This window comes from Amborella trichopoda, chromosome 10, assembly GCF_054954075.1.
Source record: "Amborella trichopoda isolate Santa Cruz 75 chromosome 10, AtrichopodaSantaCruz75HAP2 v2.0, whole genome shotgun sequence".
In the NCBI taxonomy this organism is placed as follows: Eukaryota; Viridiplantae; Streptophyta; class Magnoliopsida; order Amborellales; family Amborellaceae; genus Amborella; species Amborella trichopoda.
Window position 1 is genome coordinate 11,415,022 of NC_142345.1, and position 19,586 is coordinate 11,434,607.

The window sequence follows — 19,586 nt, forward strand, 5'->3', positions numbered from 1 at the left end:
TTCTCGATAGAGATCTTGCAGTGGATGGTTATATGAAGTTACCTTATGGGATTTCAGATCTTGATAATAGAGTCTATTGTTTATGATGCACATTCTATACGCTTAAACATGCTCCTCATGCTTGTTTCGGTAAATTCAATACTGTTGTTATTTCCACATGATATTTACAGAGTCATCATGACCCTGCCATTTTTGTCTTAGTCACAGCTAGAAGACTTACAATTCTTCTATTCTATATTGATGATATGATTATTTTTTAGTGATGAAGAGGGTGCAGTTCATCTAATTAAGCAGCAACTAAGTAAGCTTTTTGAAATGAAAGATTTGGGATCCGTAAGGAATTGTTTGGGCCTAGAAGTTGCTTATTCATCTTGGGGATATTTGCTTTCTCAATGTAAGTGTGCTACTGACGTTGTTTCTCGAGCTCGTTTAAATGATGATATCAAGCGTGTTGACACACCTATTAAGTTGAATGTCAACCTTCATTCTGTTGATACTGAGCTTCTTCTTGATCTTATATTTTACTAGCAGTTAGTTGGAAGATTGATTTATTTGACCATCTCTGCCAGTCAGACATTACTTATAGTATTCATCAAGTCATTCAATTTTTTAGTACTCCTCATTTTGTTCATATGACAACTTTTTTACATATTATTTGTTATGTATGAGACATTCTTGATTATGCTCTATTGTTCTCTTCGACTTCCTCTCTTGAGCTTTGTGCTTACACTAACTTTGATTTTGTAGGATCCATTTTCAATCGCAAATTTACTATAAGTTTTTTTTATTTTTCTTGGTGACTTATTTCTTGGAAGAACAAAAAGTACCAACATATTGCTAAGTCCACAATAGACGTTGGTTATGGTGTCATGGCTCAAACAACGACTGATCACTAGTTATTGGCTAATTGGGTGTGAAACTTTGTGCTCCTACTACTTTATATTATGATAACAAAAGTGCAATTTATATTACTAAGAACCTTGATTCCATGAGCATGGCAAGCATATTGTAGTGGATTGTCATTTTGTTCATCAAAAATATCTAACCAAGATAATTTGTCTTCTATGTATCTCTTCATCCACATAGCTTGTTGAATTCTTTATGAAGTCCTATCATGCTTCTCATTTCTCCAACCTTCAAACTCTCAATGCTTCGCTTCCGACCATCACGAGTTTGAAGGGGAGTGTGTGATTATAAAAAGTGTGCATGTGTATCTTTCTTTTATATTTCTTTCCTTAATCATACAGGCTGTATATATTTTATGATATTTACATTGCTTTTTTGTATATTACATAGGTTCTATAATGCATCAACCATTTTATACATATATGGGACCTTTCCCACAAGATGAATGTATATAAAATATAGAGATTTCTCACATTATTAACCTTATACAATAGCATGAAGCGATTAGGGAAGCAAAAATGAGAGAGATTGTCTAGTAAGATCCTTTTATGGCATTCTTTCCCAAGGTACTTAAAATTCAAGTGTTTATATAGACAGTAAATGTAAGGAGATTACTAATTCTTGACATATTAAATAAAAAGCAAATGTTTCAAAACAAATATTTGCCCGTTGCCAAGCGATCTTATCCGCTTTTGATTTTTCTATTGAACATCTTCCCGGCTCTGCTAATTTGTTGCCTGACTTTCTTACCCGTGAATTTTTGCAGGGGGGACCGTATATTACCACCACTACCTGAGCCAGATAGTATTCCTTACGGTTTACAGCTATTTTTGCACAATACTCATACAAATATGAATATATCTCAAGGTAACACTCATAGCAACTATATATATATATATATATATATATATATATATATATATATATATATATATATATATATATATATATGTTTAAAAGTCTTCCCAACGCCTATAGGCGAAAATGAACAGTAATTTCACCTACCTTCATCACCTTCCAAAGTTCATCGCACGGATACGATTGTCCGATAGTGTTTCATTTTTCATTTTTTTTTCTACAAATTGAAATAATCTAAAATTTGAAGCGTGTGTATATATTAGTGAGTCGCACCTAATAAAAATATAAAAACCATAATTCGTAAAAACAAATTGATCAAAATACCCCCAATACTTTTTAGGGGTATTTTGATCAATTTATTTCTTGTAAAATATTTTTTTTATATTTTTCGTAGATTCACCAAGTTTTGATGAACACACGCTCCAAATTTTAGATTTTTCCGATTTGTAGAAAAAAAATGAAAAATGAAACACTACTGGACAATCGTGACCGTGCGATGAACTTTGGACGGTGATGAGGGTATGTGAAAATCACTGTTCATTTTTGCCTATAGGCATTTTGTAATATCTTCACATATATATATATATATATATATATATATATATACCTATTTGCAGAAAAAGTCAAAGAAAGACTAAGAAATAAACATAATGGAATTATCATATACTCTGCATATACACTTGGAGAATTATCAGCAGAAATATGTGCTGAAGGATTAGCTTTATGTACTGATCTTAAACTCACAAGACAACTTGATAAACAACAAATTCCCAAGCGTAAAGAACTTGACGATTTTTTTGAACAATTTGGTTATCATTTAAATAGAAAAAATAATAAACTTGAAAAGTTATATAAGAAAAAGAAAAAATACAAGAAAGAAAAATATAGATCAGATAAAATAAATAAAAAATATAAAAAATCTAAACAAAAGTTTATAAAAAAGTTTTTTCCAAATACTAAACATAAAAGGAAACTTCCAGTATGTTATAAATGTGGAAAAGTTGGTCATTACAAACACCAATGCAAATTAAAAAAGAAAATAGAATCATTACATCTAGATGAATCAATTAAATCAAAATTATTTAATATAATCAATTGTGATACAACCTCCTCAGATTCTACTAAATCACTTATAGGAAATATCCAAGATGATGACCTAATATGGACAGAGTCATCTGATTCTTCAGACTCTTCTACTGATACAGAATATATATATATATATATATATATATATATATATGTGTGTGTGTGTGTGTGTGTGTGTGTATGTGTGTGTGTGTGACCATACGATGAACTTTAGACAGTGCTGAAAGTATGTGAAATCACTGTTCATTTTCGCCGATAGACGTTTTTGCAGTGTTTTCTATGTGTGTATATATATATATATATATATATGTGTGTGTGTGTGTGTGTGTATGTGTGTGTGTGTGTATGTGTGTGTGTACATAGAAAACACTACAAAACGCCTATAGGTGAAGTTTTACAATACTTCACCTACGGCTTTAACACCGTTCAAAGTTTATTACAAGGTCACAGATGTCCGATAATGTTTGAATTTTAATATTTTTTTAATAAATCATAATGATCTGAAATTTTGTAGGTGTGTGTGCCTTAGTGAGATGCACATGAATAAAATATAAAAGAAATAATTTGAATGATAAAATTTATGCAAAATACCCCTATAAAGTTTTAGGGGTAATTTTATCATTTTATTTTGTCTATTATTTTTTAAATATTTTATTTTGATGCGACTTAGTCATATGTGCACACGCTCCAAATTTTAGATAAATCTGATTAGTATAATAATTATAAAATTCAAATACTACCTGACAACTGTGACCATGTGATGAACTTTGGACGATGATGAGATGTAGGTGAAATTCTGTAGATCTTCACCTATAGGGGTTTTGTAAATGATATATATATATATATATATATATATATATATATATATATATATATATATAAAAGATACTACAAATCGTTTATAGGCAAAAATGAATAGTGATTTTTCCTACCTTCATCACCATCCAAACTTCATCGTACGGTCACAGTTGTCCGGTAGTATTTCAATTTTCATTTTTTTTTTTACTAATCAGAATAATTTGAAATTTGGAGTATGTGTACATCTTAGTGAGGCACACTTAAAAAAAAATATGAAAAAAATAATTCGCAAAAAATAAATTAACCAAAATACCCACTTAAATTTTCTGGGGTATTTTGACCAATTTATATTTTATAAATTAATTTTTTCATATTTTTATTATGTGCGTCTCACTATGATTACACACACTTCAAATTTCAAATAATTTGGATTTGTAGAAAAAAAATAAAAATAGAAACACTACCAGACAACTATGACTATGCGATGAAGTTTGAGTGGTGATGACAGTAGGTAAAATCGCTGTTCATTTTTGCCTATAGGTGTTGGGAAGAGTTTTCCTATATATATATACTTTTCGAAAGTATTTTGATCAATTTTTTCATGTAAAATATTTTTTTTATAATTTTCGAAGATTCTCCTATTTTTGATAAATACACGCTCCAAATTTCAGATCATTCCGATTTGTTGAAAAAAAAAATGAAAAATAAAACACTACCGGACAATCGTGACCGCGCGATGAACTTTGGACGGTGATAGGGGTAGGCGAAATCACCGTTCATTTTCGCCTATAGGCGTTACATTGTGTTTTCCTATATATATATATATATATATATATATATATATATATATATATATATATATATATATCGAGAGAGAGAGAGAGAGAGAGTGTGTTTGAATATTAATAATTTTCTAATATATCATGTTCATCTGAAAATTTGGGTCATGTGTACAGCTAACCGTAGGCACCCCCTTCGAATTAATTTTATGTCATAATTCCCAAACGCTTGTGCACAATATCCTAGTACACCATTGACATTATGAGCTATAGTACACACCTAGACCATAGTTCAGCTTTAAAATATTCCTTAGATATTCTGATACATATCTCATTGTAAGAAACCGTATATCCTTATATATCCCAAAACTTAGGAAACCAAATAGTCTCTAAATATTCCTAAGATATTCCAAATATTCTGAATACCTCATCTTAGGAAGCCAAATATTTTCAAACCCCAAGGGAGGTAGGTCAATATTTTAGAACCTCCCAATTGTCTCACAAACAATATTCAACCCATCTTTGAAAAAAATCAATATCGTCTGATCGATGAGCAGGTCAGCACCAAGCTTGTAGAGAATTTTAGGGAAGAAATAAAGGCACCAATGACCTCACAGCTCCACTTTGTCGGAGCTACCTTGTGATGCTTGCCGGTAATTTCAGGATGGTGTTTCATTTGCCATGATGTGATCACAATAGGATATATCTTGATCAGACTTTAAAGGTAAAGAATAAAGGGAGAAGAGTGCCACTCTGTGGAGGCAATGAAAAGATTTAGGTATAAGGTGCCCACAACAACTTCAGCCTCACCATATGTGAAGATTAACATGGTTGAAGATTGTGTGACATCATAGAGAACGGGAGAGGATCTTCGCGGCCTGGAAATCCCATATCTACTCTTGCTCCTAAGGTTTCCCTAATTAAGGCCACCTTGTAGGAGTACCTTATCTCTGTTACTGATACAATAAGGTTCCTCTGGTTTGTTTACTTTTTCTTTTAGGAGACCGAGATCATGTGATCTTTTATTTACTTAAGGGTATTTGTGTCTTTTTCAGTTGTAGAGAGAGGGGCAGAGTTCGAAGTTTAATTTTAAATAGTTTAATTTTAAATAGAAAAGGCGAGGATTTAGTTGTGGTTTAGGGTTTTTTACAAATACGCCCTTGTTAGACAAGTAAAAAAAAGAAAGCAAAGAAAAAAAGACATTGATTTTAAGACTTGCGCATTGATCTTTTTGGGTAGACTCCCTTGTAGACCCAGAGAGATAGTACAATCTCTCACGAACAATTTTCTCATTTTCAGATTTATTTTATTTTTCTTTCTCCTTCACAGCATCAGTAACCAAGTCCTTGATGGGATGGAAAAGAAGATTAAAATAATTTAAGAGGAATGTCCTACGGAGGGGTAACAGTGTGGCGCACAAATTTAGCATTATAGAATGGAATGACTGCAGACTAAAGGGGGTAGGGAAGTCTGGCATTTGGAGGATTAAGAATGTGAAAAAGCTCTTAAAGTAGGGAAATCAGATATTTGACGAGGAAACTGGACTCTCATATGGTAGTCCTTAAGGCTAAGTATGGCCAAGGTTAAGTATGGCCATCGTCCTTGTTTACAATGTTTAGGAATCAGGCATGGGCTTGATTGATTATAGGTGTTGATGATCTAACATTATATCCCAATTTCTACTCCTACATTTGAAATACCCAAAAAAAAAAAGGAAAAAAAAGAAGGTTACTGCCACAACTGGAATCTTTAGGAGAAGGAGATTATGGAATTCTTAGCTGATTGATGGGTCCACTCAGGAGGATTTCATGGAACGGAAACGAGAGACACCTTACAGTTTCAACAAAACTTTATTGCATTGAAACTTCTAGAATAGGATCTAAAGTAATTTTGCAGGTTCCTTTGGTTTATTCTATCGGACGTCAACAGCTGTGGTTGTTCTATGCGGCTGACTATTAGTTGACTGCTCTTTTCTTGGAGACATCAAAATTTGAAGATTTATGCACTTGCACACTTTTGGAAACTAATGCAACAAATAACACAATTTTTTAAGGCTATTATTATCATAGTATTGAGGAACTTTCAGGTATAAAATGCATCACAGTTTTCTTCACTTCTTTGACATTAAGTGGGAAACATTCTTGGAATACAGGAGGAAGACTCGGTTTTGAAACTGGAGATCAGTATCACCAACGAAAATCTTGAGACTAAGCCCAAGGTTCAGTGGAGAATAAGGTCCTCTGAAACTTACCGTGGTTGGTAAGTTTAATGGTTGCTGTGGTCCTTCTAGAATAGGTGGCATCACCATTGATATTGCAACTTGCACGTCACAATGAGAAGCTCTTTTCTGAGCAACTTAAACTTATAACTAAAAGAAAGACTCGTACTTTCTGGATCCAAGAGTATTCTACTAGTATAAAGCTCTAATGATGGAACATGAATCTCACCACATGTGATCAGAGGAGAAAAACAAGAATCAGCAATGCCATGAAGGAGAGGCGATTTTCTTGAATAGATCCTTGAGATATGCAACATGCTGCCTCTGTTTTTTGTTATTTTAAATGTGTCACACACTGGGCATCTCCTTGAGACCTGGAAAATGTCATTTAAGGATGCCAACAACGTCCATTCCTTCAAAAGGGCGGGAGGTTTACGGAAGAGCTCACCATTAGGAACATAACACATCCCCTTGACACTTAATTTCTCGTGGAAATATATTTGTTGTCTCAATTGTATCTATTTCAAGCCGAATACCGCAGAATGCATGCACTTTCTTGAGGACTGAAGATATAAAGTAATAACCAAAAAATAAATGAGTTGCACATTTTATCATATCACAGCATAATCCAAAAATATATAAATTGTGATGTGTATGGCAATCATAATGCCATAAAATGAGGCATATGTGTGAGTTTATATCATTTATATATCATAATATTTTTTTGATTGGTATAATGTAAATGTTGATATACCAAAATAATCTGATAATGGAATTCCCAATATGTGAGCCAAGATAATCAATCAGGGAAAAGAAAATCAGGTGATTTGGTCCACGAATGAACAAATGGACTAACCCATAACTTGACCTAGACAAACTAGTTATGCTGTTTCAGCAAGCCAGCGTCCCGAATCCCACAAACAAGATATGCAGACTTAATATCAAGATAAGGGTTCTCTACAATAACATCAATATAATATAAGCATTTAGCACAAAGCCTAAGCATTTTGCGCAAAGGCTAACCAATCCATCCATATTACATGACCATAGATCCGTGCATAATACATGGCAAAGTTAGGGGTAAAAAAAGAAAGTTGAAAAGACTGCACCAAATGAATGGAATATAGAAGAGGCAATACCAAACTTGCACTCGATTCCACTTCTTCGAAACTCGAGAGTACAATTTCCACGTTGAACTCTATCCGAGTAAACCCATCATCATGTACTCTCTCTCTCTCTCTCTCTCTCTCTCTCTCACTCTCTCTCTCTACAATCCCTCCATGTTAAATTCTTTCCATTCTCTCTCTCCACAATCCCTCCATGTTAAATTCTTTCCATTATAGCACAATCTCCTCCCTTCTACAGGCTTCCTTCGATGGCAATCAAGACATAGTAAGAGCAAGTTGGATCCAAAAGGGGGCCGATTTCATGTGGAGCTTCGAGCTCAAAGAATTTGAGGGGAGTTGAGGCCTAGTAGCCTTAGAGCGAGAAAGGGATGAAGATGGCAAGTGAGAGGGTTGATGAGAGCTTTGGAAAGGGGTGACAATTGGGATGCAGGAGCAAATGAGGAAGATCTGTCTCAGTAAGTTTTAGAGAGAGGAGTGAGAGAAATGATGTGGAGAGAGCGTAAAGTTACTAGTTTTGATTGGATATTCCTCAATGTTTGTTCATGGTTGATAAGACATATTTACTGTCATTAATGCCACTTATTCTTCATGACTACTGTTTGTTCATACTATTGACTGTGCGTGGCCGACAAAGATATTCATTAGCTGAATAAATCCCAATGTATGTGAAACATTTAAACTTAATGCATGGCTGTTTTGGCTAGATGTTAATTACTGTTTGTGCATGGCTGATTAGGCTATTCATTAGCATCTTAAATGCCTAATATGTTTATTCATGACATTGCATCTTGCGTGTTTGTTGTGAAACCTCCCAATGTGGGTTTTGGGATTTACATTTAAGAAGAAGGACATGAATAAACACAAGCTCAAATAAGAGCGCCAGGTATGTTATTTACATGTGAAAAAACAAATCTCTTTCCAGCTTCCTCAGGTACTTGAAATTTGAGTCTGTTGAGTTGTTAAGAAGCAAGCTTAACTTATTGAAAGGAAGAATAAGATGCAGCTTTAGTTTCAACATATTGGCGGATTTGTGTGAAGATGATAAAAATCCATTGAGCTGTTATTTTATGGTTTTGTTTTTTCTTTTTTTTGTTGGTTGTGTTATGAATAGGACAGGGACTGAAAATAAATGCTGGTATTTGGGTTCTTCTGTATTAGCAAGAGAATGAATGAACCTGCTCGAGAGTTTTGCTAGCAAAATCCTTGCTTCCAATCTCTCTTATTCTCAGGATTTTCCGTTGTTGGGCCCCTCCAACTGAAGAATCACTTTTGCTCCTCTCTTGAGTAGTACAAACACTAGGAGAAAATAGAGGATGAGGTCTTTGTGGAACCAGATGGCTTATCATTCTTTGAAAAGTAATCAGGTTGGAAAAGAACAAAGGGCACAAAGTTGGAGAAGCCTTTGCTTACTCCATGGCCAAGCGCCTCTTGTATTGGGGTGAGGTCAAGGACTGGTCGTTCTTCTCACTAACCACAAACCTACACTCTCCTTTCTCATACGCATTATCTCAAAGAAAGGAGGGCTTTGGAGAGGGACTGATCTTCTTGTTGCTAAGAGAGAGTCCAGTACTGGTTTAGAGAAAGAAAAATGGCAAGAGAGAAGGAAAAAGTGGGTAAAGGAATAGGAGAGGTTTAGAGAGAGAGAGGTACATTAAGTGGGTAAAGAAATAGGTGAGGTTTAGAGAGAGAGAGAGAGAGGTACATTAAGTAGGTACGAAAAGAATGTACATATTATATTTTTCCCCGTTCATTTAAAGGGTATTATTGCACACGGAGTGGGTACAGTCCTTTCAAGTTAATTTTTTCTCTTCTATCTTTGCCACATGAACGTATGGATCCATGGATACAAAAATGACTATATAGTTTCATGTTTGTGTAGATTGCTATTGTTGTTATTATGAAAAGGCCAAAAAATAATTAATCACGCCTTTTAATTTATCATTAAAAAGTGGGGTGAACATTTAATTACTTAGAAAATTGGATCATATAAAACCAAATAGACTTTTTCCAAGGTAAGAAGACAAAACAATCATCATGTAAAGATTGTAAGGTTATTTTAGGAGAGAGTTTGACCATGCATCATAAACTTTGCATTAAGAGATGAAATTGAAAGAGTGACATTAATGGGTGTCTAAGAACCAGGTGGTGGAAGTCAAAAAATGAGAAAATAGATTTCATTCGGGAAGTTAATCTTACATGGAATTAGGTGGTTGATTTTATTAAGAAAATGACAAAAGAAGTTTTAGGAGAATCAATAGGGAAAAGACTTTCAAATACGGAAACTAGGTGGTGAGATGATGAGGTTCAAAAAGCTAATAGCAAAAAACGAACATGTATAAAGCATGGCAAAGGAATAAAAATGATTAGAATTAAGAAGAATATAGAAATGCTAAGACGTAAGAGGAACTTTACGAAAACAGTAAGGCGATCCATACATTAAATTACGGACAAGAAGAGATGAAAAGAGGTCTTCAAACTAGCAAAAATAAAAAAGAGGAAATTGAGAAACCTATATTATGTTACATGCATTAACAGTGAGATCAAAGGGTACAGGTGAAGGATGATGGGGGTCAATGAAAGGTGGAGAATATATTTTAAAAATTTGTTAAATGACGACAATTCTAAGCTCGGAGTTAGGAGGAATCATTGACATAAATGAGATTGGAGGTCATAGATGCTTTCATAAGATTAGGATATCTGAAATAACATAAGTTTTAAGAAAGATGAAGATAGAAAAAGCTTTAGGACCAGATGATAATACCAATATAGGTTTGAAAGTGCATGGGATAGATTGGCATATTCTGGTTAACCATGTTGTTCAATAAGGTTTTGAGAACAAATAAAATGTCACATGTATGAACAAAAAGTACTGTAATATTTATTAACAAGAACAAAGGAGAAATATAAAATTGTACAAACTATCAAGGCATCAAACTTATGAGCCACATTTTGAAATTATGAGAAACTGATTGAGCAATGACTAAGACATCAAACGAGTGTATCATAAAATCAGTATGGATTTATGTCAGGAAGGTCAACCATTGAAGCTATTTTCCTACTTAATGCAATTGCTTGAGAAGTTTAGGGAGAAGAGAAAAGACCTTTATATGGTCTTTATTGATTTAGAGAAAGCATACACTATGGTACCTAGAGAGATACTTTGTTGGGTGCTGGAAAAGAAAGAAGTTTCAAGAGGATATTGACATAGTTAGGAATATGTACGAGGGAGCACTAACTAATGTGAAGATAACTAGCAGAGAGACAAGTGAATTTTCGGATATAATAGGCTACATCAGGGGTCAGCATGGAGCCTATATCTCTTTACTTGGGTTATGGACAATTTTACTAGGTGCCTACAGGATGAGGTCCCATGTTGTACGTTGTTTGAGGATGACATAGTCGTGATTGATGAAACTATAAACGGCATAAATGCAAAGTTAAAACTTTGTAGAGTTGCTTTAGAATCTAAATGTTATAAAATTAGCTGGACAAAGACATAATATATAGAATGCAAGTTTAGAAATAATAAGAGCAGAAACGATAAATTAGTTAAGATTGATGACAAAGAAGTACCTCAAAAAATTTATTTTCGATATCTCGGATTGATAATCCATGAGAACGGAGAGATTGAGGAAGATGTTGCTCATAGAATTATTGCTGGGTGGATGAAGAGGAGATGTGCTTTTAAAGTCTTATGCGGTCATTGTATACCAATTATACTAAAGAGGAAGTTCTATGGGACAGTTGTAAGACCAACCATGTTTTATAGAACACATTGTTTTTTTTATAGAAGTTGACTTAACTTAAAATTTAAAAGGAGTTACACCGTCAAAGTTAGGTCCACCACTCGAGGACCTCAGTTGTGTCATAGTCCCTGAGAGAAGGACCAGACGATACAAACTCAAACACACTGAAATGATGAAAAGGCTTATAGATATGCCCAATTACATTTATAGAACCGATTGTTGAGTGGTCAAGAAACAACATATCCATATAATGATTGTAGTTGAGATGAGGATGTTGAAATGCATGAGTGGCAAGACAAGGATGGATAGAATTCGGAATGGGTACATTTGAGTGAACTTAGGGGTAGATCCAATAGGCAATAAAATGAGGGAAAGTAAACTTAGGTGGTCTGGTCATGTTCAGCATCGACTATGAAAAGCTCTAAACGTGCACGGGAAAGACCCAGTAGAATATGGATGGAAGTCGTGAAAACAAGTATGATGACATATAGTCTAACTAAGGACATGGCCCTAAATAGAGCGGATGGGCATAATAGGGATTCGTGTAGCTGGCCTCAGATAGTTGGGATACGGCTCGAATGATGATGATGATGTCTTCTTTCAATTTAGCAAACCAACCAATGAGAATAGTTTAAATCAAGTGATCCAAACCAGTAATAAGACTGAATCAAAATGCAACACAAGATGGACAAACCAGCCAAGGGGGGTAAGTACATTTCTAGAGCCTACCTCATATGAGCATTATAGTGAAGTTCACAAACCAGAGAAATGGATAACCTAGTTCATCAAAACCGAGGTCAATATCTCAAAGGCCCATTCATCAACCAAAACATATTTTAAGTGATCCTAACATGTTACTTGGCTTGCTAACTTAACCATTGCTTTAAGATACACAAGTCACCTTGGCAGCCTAGGCAGGCACCACATAACTGAGAGCCCACATACGATTTGAAGGGAGTGGGGTGCCAGGTTGGGGAAACCCCCTAATTTTGATTTTTTTAAATAAATTCTAGTCTTCTAGGTATCCAATGTTTTTCTTGTGCAAATAAGACAACGTTTTCTTTTTGTAATCATGAACATCAACGTAAAACATTACCAGTTTCAACATAAAAAGAAGTAGACAAAACCCAAACTTGAAAAAAGTAAAAAAAATAAAAAAAAAAGAAGCCAAAATCCAATCTTGAAGAAAGTCAAACAAACAAAATTCAATCCGGGAAAAAAGTCAACAAATCCAAGCTTACTAGAAAAAAAAAAAAAAAAACCTTTAAACTTAATTGAAGTTGGCCTGGATCAATGAACATCAAATGCAAAGACCCCTTCAAACTCCTCCATGAGTCCCACAATAGATCGACAATAACCCCCTTTGTTTTGGAAGTTCCTATTGAAACCCATAAGAATCTTGATCGGACAAAATTCAGAAAGAGAGATTCCAGGAGGTCTTCTCTTTTAAATCACTCCATAAAAGAGTTTAGAGATTAGAATACCTACGAGACCCTTCCTCCTTTTTAGTATGGAAAATTGACACAAAAGGTGCCTACCTGAGGGCATTCCTTGCGTAGGGGCTCAAGGGCACCCACACTTGGGCCAAGATGGTAGGTGACGCTGAGCCTGCCCAAGAGGGTTCTTAGAGGGCCCCAGCAAAGTGCGGTCGGTGTGCCCCTATAGCTGCATTTGAGGTGGCTAGATGCCCTGACTTTTAAGACATTCATTTGGTGCACTATCAAAATTATAAACCATACTAGATGGTCAAATGTATTGATGACAAATAACAATACTGGTTCTCATCTAAGGGGAAACTGCTACATCAACATAAGATTGCAATGATTTAACACCAACCAACAAATGAAGAGAGCTCAAGAAAAATAACTTTTCAAGTAACACAATAGCGTCAAGTAAGCAGCAAATCACGAATAATAACTTTCTTTTGAGAGAAAAACCATGAAATAATCAATTACAGCAAACAAATTATCTATTGATAAATCAACCAGGAGATACATGTTTGAGTAGGCATGACGATTTGAACAGGAGAATCATTTCTGGCAGCGAGAACAAAAAGTTTCAACTGAAAGGAATAATGCCAAATGAAAATTACCCATATATCAGCTGCTATTTGCTGGTAATGTAGCAGGACCCAAACGCATACCCTGTGTATCCATAGTTTTTATGATCAAATAGTATCCCATAGAATCACCACAGCACAAGTCAAAATGGTTGTTGCAGTGACACAAAAAGCCAGACAACCCACATTCATGACAACTACGTCCTATACTGCAGTGCAATAGGAACACTAAATTTTCAATTGTTATTCATAATTGTCAGCGCAAGTTAATGATACAAGAAAAGCTACACAATCATCAAAACGAAAATGGAAAGTGAAAAGGTAAACATACTCTAACATAACAACAAGTTAAACTAGAGCCTGGATTTTAATCCTAGAAAGCAGATAATATGCCAGCTGACAACAAACAAATGTATGCACAAGGAACTATTCAAATGATATGATTATCTGTTGAAAAATGCTCATTACAGCCATAATATGAAACTCCAGCAAAGAAAAGAAGAGAGGGACATCCATGATCCCCCACCGTTTCTCTGTTCCAATCTCTCAACAAAAACATAGACACTTCAGATAGAGTGATTCTCAGTATAGGGATGTTCATTACAAGAATAATGTGAAACAACAGCAGAGAAAGACAAGAAGAGGAGGAATATTCAAGATTCAAGATCTCTCACAGATTCTCTCTCTCTCTCTCAACCCATCAGAGAGATACATTAAAAGGCGAACTGCTAATCAAACACAATGCAACTAACATGCTCCACATATTCAATACCTCGATAGGCAATGATTCAACTCCTTAGTCACTTGAAGAAGAACCCATGTTACGATACATCGAAGCAAATGCTAAGCACAACTGGCGATCCCTCTCATCACCCCAACCTCCCCAGCCTTTGAATCCAGCTTGATAGCCCCCTTGGTTCTGAATTTCATGTACCCCCCATTCCACATTTATGTTTGGAAATTTGTCTTGCTCCTCAACATCAAAACCAACTGACCCATTGTCAATACACACATTCTTTGTCCCCTGACCTTGATGCAATCCACACTTACCAAAATGAGCCGCACTTCTTCTGGGGCCTCTTAAAGTGTGAACTGGGGAGCCAAAAGAGGGATAAACAGTAGCCCACATAGTTATATCCCAATTATAATCATCAAAAAAACAGAACTCTTGAGCTCTAGAATGAATCTTGGTCCAAACAGTTCTATTAAAAGCATAACCCACATTGCCAATCTTCTCAGCTACCAAGCTCTCCCAACCTTCGCCCTTCAAATTCACATCAGATGGAGCCAAATTCGCAGCATAGCAATTCGGACACTTATGAGCCTTCAACTGAATCAAAATCTGGATATTTCTATATGCATTAGGTAAAATATAGTGGTCTTCTTCAATGAACAAAATGTGACCAGAGTGGTGCTTGGTCTCCTCTAAACCATCCCACACAGTGTTCATCATCCACCACCAGTGATGCTTCAGAGATACAATCCTAGGTGATCTATGATTCCCATATTGATCGGCATTCCCTGTACAGCTCTTCTCTAAAGGATCATCCCTCTTTTGGCAGTCATTAAGAGACATGCCAGGGAATGAATTCGGGAATAGGTGGGGTGAATAGGGTGCAAAAATCTGTTTCACTTGACAAAACTTGATACTCTCAACAATTTTATTCATTTCTTCGAAGTACCCATCATGGCTGACTATCAATAGTGTTTCACTGATACCCACAACCTTCGAAAGGCTTTTTATAACTACCTTGAGATACTGAGGCCTATTGTGAACGTAGAGAACAATTTTAACATGATCGTTTGGCAAGCTAGGGAAAAGATCTATGTTCTTAGGAGGCAAGCTATTCCTCAGTTCCAGTGATTCAGAATGCTTGCTTTGGGCTGGTAAATTGGGTTTTGGTAAACTCAAAATTTGACCATCTTTTCGTTCTGGAATATAAACTTGATATATATCATCAGATATCCATGTCGAAAGTTTTGAAAATGTATCTCTCCTTATGAAAACAATCAATCCCAGAACCCCCAAAAGCACACAAAGGATCAAGGGAAGTAGACGCTTAAAACCCACATCTTTACTACGATTTCTCTTATAAAAACCCATTAAACCTATCTCAGTTCCATCCAAAGTGTGATTTCAGTATTCATTTTATCTCAACGGTAAAAACCAATATGAGAGATTAGCATAATACTTCAGGTTCTCACTTCTTCGCTGCAAGTTCTTGGAAAAAACTCATTAATCCATAAAAACCCAGGTTTCATCACTGACAAATCTGCAGAGAAAAGACCCTATTCAAAACAAGAGAATATACCTATTAAAATAATAGAAACAAAATAAATCCATCTCACGGCAAGCCAAGAAAGCATCAACTCATTTTACAGTAAAACAAATGAGGCTTATACCCCACAGATTTGAGATGAAAAACGAACAGTGAAGAACAAGGTGAAAAAGGCTTTAATTTTCACCGGTTTTTACCCAAATCAAGACAAAGAAAATACATAAACAACGGTCAAGGAAGAACTACCTCATGAACCTGAGAAGACGCCATTAAAGCTTGAAAAGCTTGATGCCTTAGGGGTTGACTCCTTTGTTGAATGCTTCAAAAGCTTCTGGGTTTGGGGTGGATTTCTTAGAACGCCTTTATCACATTCTTAGAAAATAAGGGTCTTCTGGTGCAGGAGTTGTTGAGGTTTTGTTCTTGGGTTTTACGAGGAAGACCTGAACCTCTCTCTATCTCAATTTCATTTTATTTTATTTTATTTTATTTTTTTCATTTTTACGGGAACATTAAAGTTGTTCATTATAAGCCATGGACATCTGGACATTACATCCCTCGTAACTACAAAATAATATATATATATATATATATATATATATATATATATATATATATATATATATATATAAAATTGATTGGACTTAAAAATTTTAAAAAAAAAAATTAAAAAAAAACTATTTTTGACAAGGATAAATTTCTTGACACATCTCAAACCATTCGATTTGAAATCTAATTATTAGAAGTAATTCTCACCTCCTTATAAGAAACATCTCATAGCATATAATCTCTTTATTAAAAGGTTTACTTTTTAATTTGTATTTCACTCGATTTTTTTCTTAAGAACATATTGTAAAATATTTAGGCAAGTTTTTTATGCTTCCCCTACAATACAAAACTTATATCAGGAACAACTCATCGAATAAGTTAGGTATCAATAAACCTTCCTTCATATGATCCCATTATGTATGATTATATATGTATGTATCTACATATATAAGAATCTCTATTTATAATCTAATCTATAGTTCTATATTTCGATTAGATTGCAAAAATTCGATCCAAATTTCAAACAGCTATATCCGCATATACTTCCTCTTATCTAATCGTCCATTCCGAATGGAGGGTTAAGATTGTCAAATCTCTTCACTATTTTATTTTTAATTTTCTTTATATAACCTATTTTGATACAAAATTTTGGAAGTCCAATCCTCTATTAAACTCGTACTAATAAAATATATATATATATAACATTTTTAATAAAATACAATAACCAAAATACCCCTAAAAGATTCAAGGGGTATTTTGGTCATTATATATTATCAAAAATTTATTTTTTTATAGGTACGCCCAAATGAGAAGATGGCAGGTACTAAATTTTATATTCATACAATTTGTATAAAAAAATTAAAAATAAAATACTTTGAGATGTTGGATCTAAGATCAAATGGTGAAGGCTCTCTTGATCAAAATTCAACGGCTGGATGGTAGGAGAAGCATAAATCTTCTATGTTGTAGTATTGCCTATGACATGATTATTTACAAATTGGCAATTCCATAAATTGTGATAATTCCGTATTTAATTTTGGATTCTTATAAAAGTTCGTCTATTGATACTAGACTGTTATCATGTTAGATTTCAAGAATGTCCTTCAGAACTATTACCTTTTAGAAATTATTGTACAAAATGTTTAAATGGCTACTTAGAGATATTTCAATGGAAGTGATTGTTATTAAATTGCTTAAAGTGAATTCAAGTTAATGTTTCAATGATACTTCGCATATATGATATTGTTGTTTTCTGATGTTTAAAGAGTTTCAGAGATAATTTTAGTATAAGTGGACCTGCAGTGATCCTTAGGACCCATCTCGTTATGTCGGTAGGGACTATTTGGACTCATCCGGGATGCCAGTGAGGCATGATCAGACCTGCAGGGATTGTTAGGACCTATTCGGTTATGACCGTAGGGACTATTTGGACTCATCAGGGACGCCGTTGAGGTATGTTTGGACCTGCATAGATTGTTTATACTTATCCGGTAGGAGCTATTTGGACTCATTCGGTACGCCGGTGAGGTATGTTTGGACTTGCAGTGGTTGTTGGACCTATCAGATAGCTAGTGGGGCATTTAGGTGACCTACTTGGGACGCCAGTAGGGTATTTTGTGAAATCCTTTGAATTATGCATCTCTATTAAAATGTTTATATGCATTCCCATTATTTGGATTATGTTTAACTGTGGATTTGTGAAAGTGCAATTATTATCTATAAATGCTTTTGCTCGAAATTCTTCCTCAGGTTGTTTTTTTTTACATAATTCTTCGGAAAATGTTTATATCTTCCAACCATAATTATTTTTAGGACCATGAGGATCACTTACTGAGTAGCCAAACTCACCAAACTATGGTAAATATTTTTCAGGGTAATTGCGGCCTCATAGTTAAATGCACATCAAGACCAGCTTGTGAAGAAGATGCAGTCATGTCATAACTAAATTCTCCTTTGTAACTTTTGTTTAACTTCACCACTGTAAATTTTTGTTTTATCAATAGATGTATACCTATCCTTCATGTTAATACAAGTTGTGAGCAAACTTTGTACAAATTTTAATTAATAGAAAAAAAATTTTGTTTTGTTACAATATATATTAATAGGAATTTGAATTTTTTCTAGTATACGAATAGTCTGTCGCACCTCGGGAATGTTAGAAATCTTGGGGCGTGACACCTTTCCCAAAAGATTTTAGGGAAAGTATGAAAAAATAAATTGAAAGGCGTAACAATTTATTAAAGGGAAGCATCTACGCTACACCTATTGGCGAAATGCTACAATGATTTCACTCATAAGCCAATCGCCGTTTGAAAAAATCGGACAACATGCATTTTTCTACCGCCACGGACCTAGCATGTCTGTGATGGTACCTACCATGAACATGCTAGGTCCGTGGTGGTCCAAAAGTGCACGCGGAATCGCAACAAACGATACCGTCCATTGCGGGTTCATTTATTAAACCGCCACGGATATAGCAAGTCCGTGATGGAGGTGAAATACTGTAGCATTTTGCCTATAGGCGTTTTTTAGATTTTTTTTTTCTTATTAAAGAGGTTATAGATTACAAATTTACAAATTACACTTGAGGGCAATGCTTTTAAATTTAGGAAAAGTTTCTATAAAGGTTGCAACCTTAAAATGTAGAAGTACAAATGCACCTCAAAAAATCTATCGAAAAAGGTTGTTTTAATGTTGAAAGACCCTCTAATTGATCATCTCGACATCGAGATGTATGAATGTGTAAAAAAAAGATTTTGAGTTGCAAAAATAGTGCATCTTGCAACACATTATATAGACCGTCCATTTTCAAGATTTTCACATGTTTATAGATCTACATGATTTTAACCATTTCTGGAGTTTAAAATTTTATAAGTAGATATGAAAATACATTTTTAGATAATCCTAAAAACATTTTACAACAAAATTACATGTTATAATAAAATTTGGAGGTGCGCCTTAATTGGATTGTTTAAGGTTGCAACCTTATTGAAACCACACCGTTTAAATTTATATATTAAATAGATACTTCATCATAAAAATGTTAAAAACTCCTAAATTGCCAATATTTGCTGCCAATAAGCCATAACAATTAGGGGCATTTATGTAATACCATGGAACAGTAATACCATGAACAGGACTCAACTGAATGAAATAAGTGACTCTTTGGGGTAAATTTACAAAG

The 19,586-nt window shown here is 34.5% G+C and overlaps 1 protein-coding gene across 12 annotated transcripts in view; it reads right to left on the reverse strand.

Moving 5' to 3' along the window:
* Positions 1 to 16,305, reverse strand: part of LOC18446103 (beta-1,2-N-acetylglucosaminyltransferase II) — a 41,928-nt gene extending 25,623 nt beyond the window's left edge. For 2 of the 12 annotated variants that reach the window (XR_016042836.1, XR_016042837.1), the window contains exons 1-3: positions 16,103 to 16,305; positions 14,350 to 15,850; positions 13,611 to 13,662 (exon numbers count right to left, since the gene is read on the reverse strand). Coding sequence is in view for 5 of the 12 variants with exons in the window: in XM_006856205.4 (XP_006856267.1) it covers positions 14,374 to 15,681 (1,308 nt within the window). In the remaining 7 variants the exon portion in view is untranslated. Of the gene's footprint in view, positions 1 to 1,434; positions 1,699 to 6,419; positions 7,209 to 13,469; positions 13,787 to 13,992; positions 15,867 to 16,102 lie in introns of those variants that run through there. The other 10 variants (XR_016042835.1, XR_002283022.2, XR_016042838.1 and 7 more) reach the window with 10 other exon arrangements.
* Between the last annotated feature and the right edge of the window lie 3,281 nt (positions 16,306 to 19,586).